Source organism: Vulpes lagopus, chromosome 3 (assembly GCF_018345385.1).
Source record: "Vulpes lagopus strain Blue_001 chromosome 3, ASM1834538v1, whole genome shotgun sequence".
Taxonomy (NCBI): domain Eukaryota; kingdom Metazoa; phylum Chordata; class Mammalia; order Carnivora; family Canidae; genus Vulpes; species Vulpes lagopus.
In genome coordinates, this window is record NC_054826.1 from 152457600 (window position 1) to 152473708 (window position 16109).

General features: G+C 40.2%; 1 protein-coding gene across 1 annotated transcript in view; it reads left to right on the forward strand.

Moving 5' to 3' along the window:
* The window catches only part of LOC121487812 (uricase), a 32668-nt gene that overhangs the window by 8795 nt on the left and 7764 nt on the right, over nt 1-16109 (forward strand). The window contains exons 2-5 of the mRNA XM_041749831.1: nt 1126-1344; nt 4291-4407; nt 4506-4584; nt 15847-16033. Coding sequence (XP_041605765.1) covers nt 1126-1344; nt 4291-4407; nt 4506-4584; nt 15847-16033 — 602 coding nt within the window. The remainder of the gene's footprint in view (nt 1-1125; nt 1345-4290; nt 4408-4505; nt 4585-15846; nt 16034-16109) is intronic.

Sequence of the window (16109 nt, forward strand, 5' to 3'; positions counted from 1 at the left end):
TCCTCCCATGGGATCTGGTGATGCTTTATGTAAACAGATTTTTAGGCAGCCCTCAGCATATTGCCTATGTGCAATTAGCAGGTGAGGTTCCTTCTTTGTGACCCTCCCCAGACTCTCACTGCATGCCGTTTTTGATTTACTTTTATTTTTGTCACTTTCTTCCATTACCATTTTAATGTTCAGTTTTGATGCTAAATAAAATAGGTTTTTCTGTCCCTCTGCTCCCTCCTGCCTCTTGTCTCAAATACCAGTAAAACCCAGGGACAAATCTTCTGAATCCTAGCCTTGGAGATGGATGTATTTGCTAGTGAGAGCTCCAGTTCCAGATAAGGGTACTAATGAATCAATCACCAGGCTTTTATTAAGTGTCTCTTTGCTAAAAGCATAGCTTTCCCTGCAGCCAGATGGCCCTGGCTCTGCACTCCTGAAGGTAATCTGGACCCTGTCACTAATTACTCTTCTTCCCGGCAGCAAGTAGAAGAAGCAATTTTCAAATTGTTCTTATTGATCACAGGGCATTTTCTCCAGAATAGCACTCCGTATAAAAAAGAGGATGTAATTAGTTTCAGTTAACTTAAGCCAAAAAATTTTATAGAAGAATGGCAGTCTACACAGTGGTTCAGAGTACAAAATTTGGAGTCAACAGTGTGAATCCTTGGCTCTATCCTTCACTAGCTATGTGAAGTAGAGCAAGTCACTTAAACTCTTTGAAGCTCAGTTTCTCCCTCTGTAAAATGGGAATAATATTAGTTTCTGGAGCTGCTACAAGGATTAAAGTTGGCAGGGTTGAAATAAAACAGAGTAATCGTTTGGTCCAGGGGATACTGTTCTCCTTGTTATTAGTTATTATTACCAAGAAAGCCATGTACCAGTCTGTCTTCAGGCTAGTTTGATAATATTTTCACCCATTTTTCACAATTCTCTTTTCTCCATGCAAATTCTCATTTTTCTTCAAAGGTCGGATATAGTCTTGCTTCCATGAATACTCTTAACTCTCGCCTTTTACAATGATGTGGTTAAATCAAGGCTTGAAGACCTTGCAGACTTTTTGCCTTCATTTAGGTTTCTTCGATAAGATGACTTGTGTTTTTTTTTTTTTTTTGATGACTTGTGTTTTTATTGTAGAACGATGAGGTGGAGTTTGTCCGAACTGGCTATGGGAAGGACATGGTGAAAGTTCTCCACATTCAGCGAGATGGAAAATACCACAGCATTAAAGAGGTGGCAACTTCAGTGCAACTTACTCTGAGCTCCAAAAAAGATTACGTGTATGGAGATAATTCAGACATCATCCCCACAGACACCATCAAGAACACAGTTCATGTCTTGGCAAAGTTTAAAGGGGTATGTGTCATCTTCTCAGAGGCTTCCTGTCTTGATGCGGAATTCACTGTACTATTAACTTGAGGCTATCACTGCTTACTGCAAGTTCCCTGTACTTTTTAACCCTATTTTTACATTTAAGCCACTAATTTTTTTCATTTCTATTCTAAAATTCTCACTCTTGTAGAAGAGCTTTCTCAGTTTCTTCTTCTTCTTCTTCTTCTTCTTCTTCTTCTTCTTCTTCTTCTTCTTCTTCTTCTTCATTTCTTCTCTTTTTTGGTTCTCAACTTACTACATCTTTTAGGAAGAGAATCCTATCTGACAAATTTACAAGTTCTCTCTTAATTAGGATCATTGGCAAATCAAAGCCCCGGGAGGATTTCAGAATAGAATTTTACACATTTTTGTGTCATACATTTCTTTGACTCCTGTTGCTTTTTTTTTTTTTTCTTTTAGAATGGTGTACATTTATAGAAGAAAGTACCATTTCTCTACCTGGTGTTACTATAGAAGAAAATCTTGAGTACAAGATATATTTTGAAGTCTATTTGCCCAACTTTTAATGCCTTTCTAATTTTCCCAACTCCGTGACCACTTAGTGTCTGGATATGGTGTTAAGTATACTCTTCAAAAGGGTCTTGCTGCTGAAGGCATCTGATATTTTAGCACTTCAGCTTGCACATTCTTTAAGTGTGAGTGAAGCTGTACTGGACCACCAGCAGATTTCTGGGCAGCTCAAGATAATTTTTCTATTTGCTAAGAAACCTAAAAAGACAAGAAATGTAGACTGGAAAGCTTCTTTTTCTCATGTTTTTGCACGAAATCCTTACTCAGAATGCATGAAATGAACAGACTAATTGACATATAATTTCTGCAAGGTTTTTCTCCCCGCTGAACCTTTCTTTTGTTAATCAGAGTGGCTCAGCAAGCATAAACATGGCTATGGACAAAAGCATTGCTCCCTTAAAAAAACAAATTGAAAATAGGCTTTCGTGCTGAGCTATAGAAGAGAGCTAGGCAACACAGATTCTTGTATTTCCTGTATTGTGTGAGAGATGCAGAAAAGTGAAGGAATGGACTTGGATATTAAAAACAATTAGAATTTATTCATTATAGATAGAATCACCATATAATTTCTTATCCAAATCAAGACGCTTGCTTATTTCTTTTGATTTTTTTTCTTTTTTTTTAAAGACATTTTTTTATTTTATTTTTTATTTTTGATAGTCACACACACACACAGAGAGAGAGAGAGGCAGAGACACAGGCAGAGGGAGAAGCAGGCTCCATGCACTGGGAGCCCGACGTGGGATTCGATCCTGGGTCTCCAGGATCGCGCCCTGGGCCAAAGGCAGGCGCCAAACCGCTGCGCCACCCAGGGATCCCTTTCTTTTGATTTTCTTAATTGAGGTATAATTGGCATACAATTTTATATTAGTTTCAAGTGTACAACATAATGATTTGATGTTTGTATATGCAGTGAAATAAATTTTTATTTCTTGAGATGGCAACTTTTTAATAATATTTTTAAAGATGTTATTTACTTATTAGAAAGTGAGAGGGAGAAGCAGACTCCATGCTGAGCAAAGAGTCCGACTCAAGGCTCTATCCCAGGACCCTGAGATCATGACCTGAGCCAAAGGCAGATGCTTAACTGACTGAGCCACCCAGGCGCCCTGAAATGAGAACTTATAAGATTTATTCTCTTAACTACTTTCCAGTAGACAGTATAGTATTTTTGACTGTACTTGCTGTGCTGTACATTATATTCCCATGACTTATTTATTTTATAATTGCAGGTTTGTACCTTTTGATTCCCTTCTCTGGTTTTGCTCACTCTTTCTCCCTTGGCAACCACCAATCTATTCTCTGTATCTATGAACTTGATTTTTTTTCTGTTTGTTTTTTACCAAATAAAACGTTACATTGTTTTGTTTAGATTCCACATGTAGATAAGAACATATGGTTGTCTTTTCCTGATTTATTTCACTTAGCATGATGCCATTAGGTTAATCTATGATCCATGTTATCACAAATGTAAAGATTTCATTCTTTTTTATAGCTGAATATTATTCCATTATATATAAAAACATATATACACCATATACATACCATATAAATATGGTATAAATAAGAAATATAAATAAATATATACCATAAAAATATATGTATATCTAAGTATCTATCACATTTTCTTTATCCATTCATCCATTCATAGACAGTTAGATTGTTTCCATATTTTGGCTATTGTAAGTAATGCTTCAACAAAATACATACATCTTCTGGGGTTTGTATTTTTATTTTCTAAACTAGGACATTTCTGGGAGTGAAATAAGATGCTAATAATTATTCTGGGACAACAAGCATAAAACAGAACTATCCTGGGGAAACCAGTACAAATAATCCATTTTAGGCAAAGTCATAAATCATCTGTAGATGATGCTAAGACCATAACACATTGTCTACAGACTACTATGGAGAAGTAGAGAGCTGTTTTATGGAGTGGAGAGCTAAGGATGGTCAATGGAAGGTCAGTTTATGAAGCAAGGAAACAGAAATAGCCCTACCTACATTAACATTTTTCCTTGGGAAACTGGGAGGCCCATTGGCCAACCTCATAAAGATACCAGAGTGTTTGGGAGCATACTGTAGTACTGTAGTTGGCATGGGTGATGACAGAGCTTACCGTAAAGAGAATCTAAATGTTAAGTTTCATTTTGCTCATCCATTGATTGACACATTTCTTCCTGCAAAACAGGTTTCGTTTAAAAACAGGATATAGTCTCACCTGGTGACCTTGTGAAAAATTGGGATAAGGACCATTGACCTCTCCAGATTCTTCAAAATCTATGTTTTTTCTGATTCTAAAAAGCATTTGAACAGGAAAGAGAACTCCATGGGTATTTACAAATTATTTTTAAATGGAGCAGGTGTTTCTGATCACTAGCATTTTGTTTTCTTTTACAGATCAAAAGCATAGAAACTTTTGCAATGAACATCTGTGAGCATTTCCTTTCTTCTTTTAACCATGTCATCCGAGCTCAAGTCTATGTAGAAGAGGTCCCTTGGAAGCGTTTTGAAAAGGTTACCTCAGTTATTTGTGTTCTCAGCTTAATTAAAGAAATTGGCTTTATGACATATGCTGAAATTTTACTGGAAACATTTTTTTTCCTAATTTTCAGAATGGAGTTAAGCATGTCCATGCATTTATTCACAATCCCACTGGAACGCACTTCTGTGAGGTTGAACAGATGAGAAGTGGTGAGAAAATATTTTTCATGTCTTGATTCTGCAACAGAAAATTCAATATTTCTTTCCTCTAAACAATTCTGTTTATTAACACTGAGGAAAACTGTAGAGAAATTCGAAGGCATTTACATCTGGAGATGGAAATGAGCTCTGTGACTCTGGAGTACATTTAAAAACTAACTACTTTTTACCTTAAAAATATAAAAATGAGGGCAGCCCGGGTGGCTCAGCAGTTTAGCGATGCCTTCGGCCCAGGACATGATCCTGGAGACCCGGTGATCTAGTCCCATGTCCGGCTCCCTGCCTGCTTCTCCCTCTGCCTGTGTTTCTGCCTCTCTCTCTCTCTCTCTCTCTCTGTGTTTCTCTCATGAATAAATAAAATCTTAATATATATATATATATGAAATAATACATTTTGCAACAAATCTAGGGGCTGAATAAGGTAGATCATTTTTATCATCTGATTCTGAGATGAGGGAAAAAAAGGTCCAAGCTGACAAAACCTCAAATCTCTGAATTTTCTGACCAGTACTTTTTGTACCATACCATGCTATAATTATAGTAACCTTTATAGGAAATAGCTAGTAAATAACAATCGAGTTTCTCTGACATTTTATTTTCATAGTAGTAAAACCATTGATATTATTATAATTACTATAGAATGAACTTCATTTAAATAGCAATAACAATTATATAATTCATTCTATTTACTAAGAAATTTAAAACTTAACTTCAGAGCATAATTACAATATGGATCTTACTATTTTTTTTTATAGATTTTATTTATTTATTCATGAGAGACCTAGAGAGACAGACAGACAGACAGACACAAGCAGAGGGAGAAGCAGGCTCCTTGCAGGGAGCCCGACGTGGGACTCAATCCCGGGTCTCCAGGATCACGCCCTGGGCTGAAGGCGACGCTAAACCCCTGAGCTACCCGGGCTGCCCAATATGGATCTTATTAGTACTGAGGACTGACCTTAGCAAATATCAAAATTTGCTAAGCTTGTCTCCCACTGCTTGGTTGAGATGATCAGAGTAGAGTTCAATAACTGGCTACAAGTTAAGAGTAGAGGACTTCTAAGAATCATGCAGCTAAATGTGGTAGAAAGGTCTCTACCCTAAAAAAAAATAAACTTTCATGATCATTATAAATTTAAAATGTGGACTCTAAACTTTTTCCCTCTTCAATTATTCGTCCCTTTCTTCTTCTCTCTTTTCCTCTTCTCTCCTTCCCTTCCTTTCCTTTTCTGTATCTCCTCTTTCTTCTCAAGCTCTCTTCAGTGAGAATTGGAGGTAGCATTTTGTAAATGTCAGAAATATTATGAGGTTAATAAAATATAAGTCCCTTCTCATTCTGAGTTATATTGGCTAATGCCTTCTCTTAGAAAGTTCTAGTGTGTTAGCTGTTGTTTAATATTTTTAATATTAAATTCCAGGCACAATCAGGGCCTTCTCAGTGTTTAATTGGCAGTAATGTAATTATTGTCCTATAAAGGAGACTGAATAACTAGTAGTTAAGTTGAAAATATAATGATTTTTTAATCCCCCAAATGTGTAGCCATGTGATATATTGACTTGCCGACTCAGCTTTTAGTTAGTTGAAATGTAGCTTTCTTTCTTTCCTTCCTTTCATATGTGACTTTGGGAAAGAAAGAGAAAAAAAGGTTTCCTGACTCCCTGAGTCAGTGTTTTCCTACCCAAACCACACTGACTACTCATAAAATTTTAAACTCTAAACTGTCATTGTCCAGCAGAAATATAATTTTAAAATTTTCTAGTAGTCACATTAGGAAAGCAAAAAAATTAATTTTAATGATTTATTTAATCTTCTATACACACAATGCCCCTTAAATATGTAATAAATATCTATCACTAATGAAATATTTCACCTTCTTTTTACAAAGTTAAGTCTTTGAAATCCTGTGTGTATTTTATATTTACAAGACATCTTAATTCCCATTTCCCAGATTCTGAGGGCTTGAGGGCCATGCGTGGGGCTCATACTCCTCATAGCAGGAGCTAGAATTAGCTTTTGGAAGAGCTAATTGAAAAATGCGAACAAAAAAGGAGAACACAAAACTGAGTGGGAAAGAATTAGAGAGGAAGACAAACCATGACAGATTCCTAACTGGGAAACAAAGGGTTGCGGGAGGGGGGTGGGTAGGGGGGTAGGGCAACTGGGTGACGGGCATTAAGGAGGGCACTTGATGGGATGAGTTATACTATACTATATACTATGGGTGTTATACTATACGTTGGCAAATTGAATTTAAGTAAAATATTAAAAAAAAAGAAAATGAGAAAATGAATGAACTATGCTTATGTCATTCATTGAAATACTATTCATTCAACAATTGGATTTTGAGGACTTTTTAATGTATCCTAGGGCTGTAAATTCCAAGGTGGGTAAGACATCCCTTGGCCCTAGTGAGTTTACAGTAGATGAATGTAAGAGATAGACTTATAACAAGATTTATTGCAATGTAAGAGGCTAAAAATCACAATGAAAGAATAAAAGTTATGCTAGAGAGACAAACAGGTACAAAAAAACTAACTCTTCCTAGGGTAGTCCGGAAGGCTTGACAGGGACGGAAGAAATATTCCAATTGGCTTTTGAAAAATGATTCAGGATGTGCTGGGCATAGAAGGGGAAAGAAGATTACAGGTGGAAGTAACAGAGTGTATGTGGGTAGGACCTAAGGAGGAGTGGAAGAGGAAAAATAAATATTTTGGACATCTGCCTTATGCTGACCACTATTCTGGGCAAGTAATTTGAGTTTGAAAGGGCAAAGCATTTGAGGAATAGTAGCAAGTTCAAAGGGTCTAGTTCTTAGAATATAAGAGCTGAGATGAAAATGAAGAGATTGATTTGGGCTGGATTTTGAAGGGCCTGGTGTACCATGCTAGCAAGATTGGTCTAACTTGGAGGTGGTTTTGCAAAGTGGTAAAGCCATATGGGTTGGAATCAGACTACACCGTATTTGAATTTGAGCTCCACTACTTAATAACTTTATGACCGTGGGAAAGTTACTTATGCTACCTCAGTGGTATTCATTTGTGAGATGATGATAACAGTGTTCACCTCAATTGCCCAGGGAATTAAAGGAGATAGATATTAATATAGAGCATTTTAGCCCAGTACCTGGCACATAGGAAGCACTCCTTAAATGACAGCTACTATTATTATTATTATGGATGGAGATAAAGACCCAGGAAAGGCCTGTGTGTGTGAGTGTGTGTGTGTGTGTATACACGATTCAATAATTCTGACCAACATTACTGTGCGTGGGCTGCAAAAACAGGCAGTAAAAATTTGGAATCTTGTTGCAGAGATGGAGAAATGATGGAGTCAGATCTAAGGCAGTGAGAAGTAGAGATGGAGAGGACATTATGTGAGGCATTTCTGAAGGGTACTGAGTGAGTGTGAGTGGTTGGGTAAGGGTGGAGGTTACAGAGAAGGAGGAGTTAAAGTTGCCCTAAAGTAGGGGCTTGGGGGAACTGATGGAGGAGAACACGTATGATTAGAAAGTATTCAGGGGTAAGCTGATGATTTGGGGAATGAGGGATAGAGATAGATTTGGAGACCATCAACAGACTGATGGTGGGTGAAGCTGTGGGCAAGAAGGAGCCATTTCAGGAAAACACGTGAAATGAGAGGAGGAAAGTGAGAAGACTGGGGGAAATTCCCCAGTTTATGGGTTGGGCAGTCTAAAAAGTCAAATGGGGGATGCCTGGGTGGCTTAGTGGTTGAGTGTCTGCCTTCAGCTCAGGGCGTGATCTCCAGGGATCAAGTCCCGCATCTGGCTCCTTGGAGAGAGCCTGCTTCTCCCTCTGCCTGTATCTCTGCCTCTCTCTGTGTCTCTCATGAATAAATAAATAAAATCTTTAAAAAAAAAAGTCAGAAGAAAGGCCAGAGAGAAAGAAGGAAGATTGGAGAGTGGTGTCATGGATGCAAAAGAAAGATACATTTCAAGAAATCGGGAATTATATTAGGACAACAGGCTGTGTAACACACGGTTCATATGTAGTGCCTCCGTTCAAGAAGCTCAGTGCTTTTTGTAAAAGTCCAGTTCAGCATTTGTGTGAGCATGTGTGTGTGCGTGCCTGCGTGTGTGTGTGCTTGTGCATGTGCGTGTGTGTGTTGGGGTGATACTCTGCTCTGGGAAGTTAGTTATTCAGGATCCCAGGTTGATGCAGCCTTACTTTTTTATCCTTACTTTTTGGGGTCACCTTGAGGGCAGATCCCCTTACCAGACAACTAGGAGAAGAAAAGAGCTTGGAGGAGCAAAAGGAGGCAGAAACCCTCAAGCGTAAGGCCAGGCCAGAGAGTAGCACACAGCACTTCCACCGGAGAGAACCCAATCAGGCCACAGCCCACTGCAGTGGAGGCTGGGAGATGTAGTCTAGCCGGGTACCCAGGAGGAAGAGGACATAGATTTAGTAAAGGGCAAGCAGTGTTTGCCCCGGGAAGGTTCAGAAGTTGGGATTACGAGAAGACTGAAGAGTAAGTGTGCAGTTTTGCAAACGGGTCACGGTGACTTCCATAAGAATGTTGTAGCAGGACCCTGGAGTTAGAAGTGGAGTGGCCCCTTGGTAGGGCTCTGCTGATCATAAGAAGAAAACAGGCGGCTCTCCACACCCTTGTTCTTTCCAGCCTGAATTCTAGTCACCTGGCTGCTGCAGAATGGAAAAACTAGTCACTTGGTCACCGTAATAAGGACAACGCCTTTTCTTTCTGCAGAAGGCCCCCAAATTTCAGGGTACTGCAGTCGTTGTGGTGGTGTTCCCAGAAGCCCCAGCCTGACTCCTCTAGAGGCTAGTGCACCTCCGAATATCATGTGGGGCTGGCAGGGATCAGGGTAGGGGAAGAGGCATCTGTTGCCCTAAGTGTATGTGGTACGTGTGTGGACACGTATATGAGTATGTGTATTTTCCAGTGCTGTGTCCATAAAGATGACATTTGTACTCAGTCCCTCTTTGGAGAGTAAGGATCTATGATCTTAGCATAGCAAAGTTTAATTCTTAATTTGCCTGTTATCCAAGCGCTACAACTACAGATATTGTGAGGTAAGTCCATGTACAAGCATTATCACAAGAAATGCCCTTGCATAGGCTTAACTAAAAAAATAATTATTATCTACCTCTGCCCCCACCCCACTCCAATTCACATGGTAAAGATTGTTGTTACAACCTTGTAAATAAGGCTTTTGGGAGCACCTGGGTGACTCAATGGTTGGGTGTCTGCTTTGGCTCAGGGCGTGATCCTGGGGTCCTGGGATCAAGTCCCACATTGGGTTTCCCACAGGGAACCTGCTTCTCCCTCTGCCTGTGTCTCTGCCTCTGTGTGTGTGTGTGTGTGTGTGTGTGTGTGTGTGTGTCTCATGAATGAAAAATAAAATTTTTTAAATTTTTTTTTAAAAATAAAAAACAAATAAATAAGGTTTTTGGTGAGGGCTAGCTAGCTGGTAAGAATTCTGGCCCGTCAAACAGATGCACTTAATCACACACTCAGCCATGCAACTCCCAATAGGGACTCTTCCTAGCGGGGTATGTAATTGATGGACTGGATTCTTTCTTACCAGTTGAACACACGTTTACGGAAAACCTACTGAATCTCGAGCACCATTTTAGACCCTGAGAATTGCTATAAAATTCCCATTATACTATTTTCCTAGCAGATCCTTGAAAGCTACATCATTAAGTGTACTTTTACCTGTTTCAAAGTCTGTTAGTTCCACGGGAGAATCTGGAAGATTCACCCAGACAGAGGGATGACGACTGTTATGTTTGTGACTTGCCAAACTCCGAGAGAAGAACTAGGTCTGCACATGTGATGCAAGATGTTGGTTTAGGTGTTCTAAGGAACCTGGATCTTCCAAACTTCTTCTCTCATGTGTTTCCCTGAATTATAAGCGTAGCCAAGTCTTGAAGTGGCTGAGATGGTTGAGTCACTTATTTGGACTAAGTTGGCCCACAGACCTCTGCAGTACCTGAATTATGACTCACAATTCTTGAAGAATCAAATTCCTCCCAATCTGACACTAAATACAAAAATTCAGCTAAAGAATAGCTAAGTAAAGGAATGGGAGATAGAGAAGACATCTCAACTAATAGATATTGTCTACTTGTAGTAAAAAAAAAAAAAACAAAAAAAACAAAAAAAAAACTACTGACCTGGAGAATGGAGGAGTGTTGGAGATGGTCTTAAAGAAGGGGAGTGATGAAATTGAAGTCCTGGAGGAGAGTAATTTCTGAGGCTGGGCAGGTGGAAGAAGTGAGAGGGAGGAAGTGGGAGGCCCAGGACAAAAATGGCCCATTGCCAAGTAGGCTGTGAATGTCCTTTTTGATGCAAGACTGAAACTCTTCAGTTTCTCCAAAGGAATATTTTTTTTTGGTACACACAGGTCTTTTAAACCTCCTTGATCACAACCTCGTTGTACAAAAGCCCAGTTAACTTCCTTCCACCTGGATGACCATATTTTCCCATCCAGAGTTGCATGGAGGCACCTTGCACTCTACCTGTGTGAGTGAAATGGACTCTTAAAGGCAAATGATATTTAATCTTCACTTTTTCTAGCACTTTACAAGTTTGAGGTTTTTCTACTAGAATGATTTAATAGAGTTTTAAAATATCCTCCTTTCAGCTATTTGTGTCCTTTTTGGAGGTGTTAAACATGGAAGCAATTATCCACTTCATGACAGGATTTTTTTTTTCTTGGCTCCATAAAGCTTTGTGCTTTGTGACACCTGATGCGTAGGTAAGGAATTGGGCTTATTTTCTATTAATTTGCAGTGATTTTCTTTCCCTTAGAGAGCTAAGGGGTAGGATGTATGCTTCTCTGAGAGATAAACCACAATCTGTTAAGTGTGTAGGAGGACACTAAAAGCTAGCAAAGATTATGTTCTAGCAAAGTGAAATGTGAAGATCTTCTTTTGCATTACTCTATAACCATGGCAAAAAAAAAAAGGGATAAAAGCTGATTAAGTGGTTTCATGACAAGTCATCTAGAAGGACGGTTCCTTTGGCTGAATTAATTTTGTTAGTCTCAATTGCAATTGTTTTCAGAGTGTGTGAGGCATCATATTTTTAGTTGATGGGTCCGTGAATTTGAAAGGCTCAGGTTCGTACCAGTGATCAGAAAGCTGGGGCACTGCCAAGGGAAGATAAAATAAGCTCTTTGATTTCATCCAGAATGTCTAATGTGCACCAAGGAAGAAAATGTTTTCACTTTAAAAGAGAATAGGGTTTTTGTTGTTGTTGTTGTTGTTGTTGTTGTTGTTGTTGTTGTTGTTGCTGCTGCTGCTCGTGTTGCTGTTGTTGTTGTTCATAGAATGATGAATGCACCAGAGTAGATGGTTTATGTTCTGCCAAAACTATGGCAATGGTTAATTGTCTTTGGGAACACAAAACACTTTATTCTGCGTGAAACTGAGGCCAGAACACATTAGAAAATACAACTTCTAAGAAAAAAAAAGAAAATACAACTTCTTTCTTCATTTTTAGATTCTAGCAAGAAAATAGATCATTTAAAAGTTGCCTAGGAGAATTGACACTCCCCAACGATCAGTAAGTCTCATCCCAGGGCTGGAGGTGGATAGAGATGATGTGTCAGAAGTAGTTTTTGGAACCTGATGAGCCTTTGTGAAACATGGGAAACATTCACAGGTAAAGTTGGTAAGGAAACACAATTATTGCAAAATCATGTTAACTTTTAGAAAGCATTTTCTCTGGGGCAGCCATTCTACTAAGTCCTTTATGGATATTTCCTCAGACATCTATCAATTTTAGGCAATAGGTATGGTAGTCATCTCCATTTGCAAGATGAGAAACTCAAGGTAGAGAGGAGTTAAGTAATTTTCTGAAGGGAATAGTGCTCATAAGTAGGGGAGGAAAGCATGGAGAGCACTGAGACCTGAATTTAGGAAATCTTGAGTCCCGAGTTGTGGCCTCAACCCCTATGCAACAACTGCATTCAGGAATCCTTTTATGATGAAGACCATTGGAGGAGCCAAAGTCTAATTGGTTTGCATGGATGTTGGGGATAAAGGCCAACTGTATAGGAAAAGCTGAAATAGGTAAAATTTGCCTTTGGTTCTCATTAACTTTCTCTTTGTCCCCTGCCTCAGGATCCCCACTGTTTGTTCTAACCTTATTTCTTATTGCAAACCTATATTTCATTTCTATAGGATTTTTTTTTCTAGAAGGAATAACTTTTGGAAGTAGGCTATAGTAGTTTATAAAGTCTTAAGAAGCCACTCCATAATTTACGGGGTCTTTGTATTTCAATAGGAAATTTTTTTTTTTAAATTTTTTATTTATTTATGATAGTCACAGAGAGAGAGAGAGAGGCAGAGACACAGGCGGAGGGAGAAGCAGGCTCCATGCACCGGGAGCCCGATGTGGGATTCGATCCCGAGTCTCCAGGATCGCGCCCTGGGCCAAAGGCAGGCGCCAAACCGCTGCGCCACCCAGGGATCCCCATTCAATAGGAAATTTTTAAGGAACAAAAAGTTTTCCAGACACATAGGGGCCATTTCCAAGAGTTATGCTTAAGTTTCTATTTAAGATCAATGGAGATGGTATTTTTCAGGCTGGGGACTGTCTGAAGCCCTCAAAGAACACTGTGGAAGGAGAGGTGGCAGCCGTCTTGTTTCCTGGAGAGGCCCGTTATTGTAAAGAAATGAGGATAGATAGTTAAAGCTAGGGGAAAACATCCTGCAGATGGGGAGGGATCCAAAAAGGAGGAAATTATGAAGTGCTGAGTTCGAATTCTACCCCTGCAGTTTCTAGTCATGTGACTATAGGCAAATGACTGAAAGTTTCCTGTATAAAAATACTTAATAGACTTGTGAGGATTAAGTAAGATAAAGTCTGAAAAAGGCAGCAACTAAACATAGTCCAGATGTTCTCAGCTAAAGGCGATGTCCTCTCTCTTCCCTGCCATGCTGTCTGTTATAATTGGGTGGGTGTGATTAGGAAGGGACATGGTAAAAGATTGATGGAGGAGAACTGTCTAGAAGAAAACGAGGCTAAGCTGTGAAATACTTATTCTTTGATGTGAATCAGTCTTGTTGCATCCATTCACTCATCCATTCAATCGGTACTTATTGATTGCTTCTGCACTTCTCTTGGATTTTAAACATAGGCTCACTTGGATCAGCCCTACGTAGCATTTAGAAATGCTGACTTTGCAGAACCACGTCTTCATACATCTAAAATCTGATGAATCAAGCCAACTTAAAGCATTAAGGCATTGCTAGTGTCTTTCTCTTGATCCTACTTCAGATGTAGTTTCCAAGGAGAACTTCAGAATATTAAATAAATATCATTTCAGTTTTACCTCATTACCCTGGAACACTCCAACCAGAACAGCTGATCTTATTTTTCAGCTGATCTTACCACTAGCCATTGGCCATCGCTCCTTCTGGTAGATGTGCACATGTGGCTGGGAAAATCAAAATATAGTCATTATATACCTACTTCTAAACTCCACAGCTCCTGAGTTAACCACAGTGACCGAAACCACATAGAAGATGTAAACTCTTAAATTATTAAGAGCTGTCCTGGATTTTAATTGAGGATCATGAGTTATATTCTTTTTTTAAAAAATTATTTATTTATTTATTTATGATAGTCACACAGAGAGAGAGAGAGAGAGAGAGAGAGAGAGAGAGAGGCAGAGACATAGGCAGAGGGAGAAGCAGGCTCCATGCACCAGGAGCCCGATGTGGGATTTGATCCCGAGGCTCCAGGATCGCGCCCTGGGCCAAAGGCAGGTGCTAAACCGCTGCACCACCCAGGGATCCCCCCATGAGTTATATTCTTGTTCTTCAACTAAGACCATGTACAGCATAGTGATGCCTAATGTCTCTGGCCCTTGAGCTATACACTAAACAGGCCAAGAAAGATAGGTTTTAATTGGGACTAGCTTCAATACTGTAAGGAGATGACCTTAGTCATCCTGGCGTGGCACCGTGCTACTGGGGGTTTGTACCCAAGTGTGCCCTCAACATCCAGCCTCACCAGCCTGCACAAATAAGGCTACTGTGATGTTAATTCCTCAATTTTCCTGGCCTGTAGTTCTCTCCTTACAAAACTGCTGGATCTCTCCAGTCAAACTTTCCCACCTCCTGACAGTCTGGAGGTCTGTCTCACACATGTTTAGGGAGAAGTCTGCACCCGTTGTGTACAACTACTGCTTCACTGGCTCTGCTCAGCATTGGCTGAGTTGTCCCTGCTCTGTGGGAAGAAATGATGCTCTCTACAGAACACGTCACCTGAGGCTTCCCAGCACGTCACCTGGTGCCATGTTCTACTCAGTCTTCACCAAACTGCCAGAGCTACAGTGTGTTCCACATAGAAAGAGAGAGAATCTTCCTCTCACTAACTCTGTGCCCTACCTGTGCTGGGCCCTGAACTAGAGCTGCCTGGCACACAAGGGAATAGCTTCCTCTGATTATACCTATTACTCCTCTACCTTCCCCATTCACCTTACGCAGTCAGCAACTGCAGGAGAACCATACCATCCCCTCCACTTTTGCCAACTCTATCCTCTCTCCCCCAGGCCCCCATGACTCAACTTTGTCCCTTTTCCTTTAGCCAAAAACCAAAGCCATTATGGGTGTCCACTTAGGCAGATCTATGCCCTGTGGGTCACTGCCTCATCGCTGCAGTCTCTATTTAGGCTCAGCCAGGTCCGCAATGCTACTCATTCATGAAGTTGTGTGATTTCGGTGAGCTCATCACCACAAGAGAACTGAGGGGCTGATGATAATTGGAGCCACCAGCCAGTGTACATGATCAACATGAGCATTAACTCTCCCCCATCCCATAAAGGCAGAGTAGCAAACAGAAGAATTGCTCTGGAGGAGCTTACTAATTTATTTCAGGACAATTATCTATTGAGTGAAGTGGAGCTCAAAAAGTGGAAGGTATTTGGCTGAGAAGTCACCTGTACGTGTAGCTGCCAGGAAGGTACTCATTTCTGTGGGTTTCAACACAACACGAAGGTTTAGTCTCCAACCTTCAGTTCTCCTAGGGCTGGAGAGAGGCAGGGCATCATGGAGTCCAGATAGAGAGAAAGGCACACACCATCCTCATCAGGTGGACTTCAGAGGAGACAGGGAGACAGAAAACGTGGATGGTGAGGTGGTTCTTTGTTCAAACAGTGCACCATTTTTTAATGACCAGAATCCTTAGAGCTAGGTATCAGTAAGAAGACACTATTTTGTTTATAACTTCACCCCCTTTTACGTTTTTACTTGAAACAGGACCTCCAGTCATTCATTCTGGAATCAAAGATCTCAAGGTCTTGAAAACGACCCAGTCTGGATTCGAAGGATTCATCAAGGACCAGTTCACCACCCTCCCTGAGGTGAAGGACCGGTGTTTTGCCACCAAGGTGTACTGCAAATGGCGCTATCACCAGGGCAGAGACGTGGACTTTGAGGCTACCTGGTATGAGCATGGATTAGGGCTTGGCTCTGGCTCTGCCCTCTTCCCAGGGGCCCTAAGGTCATAGACTCTTCTATCT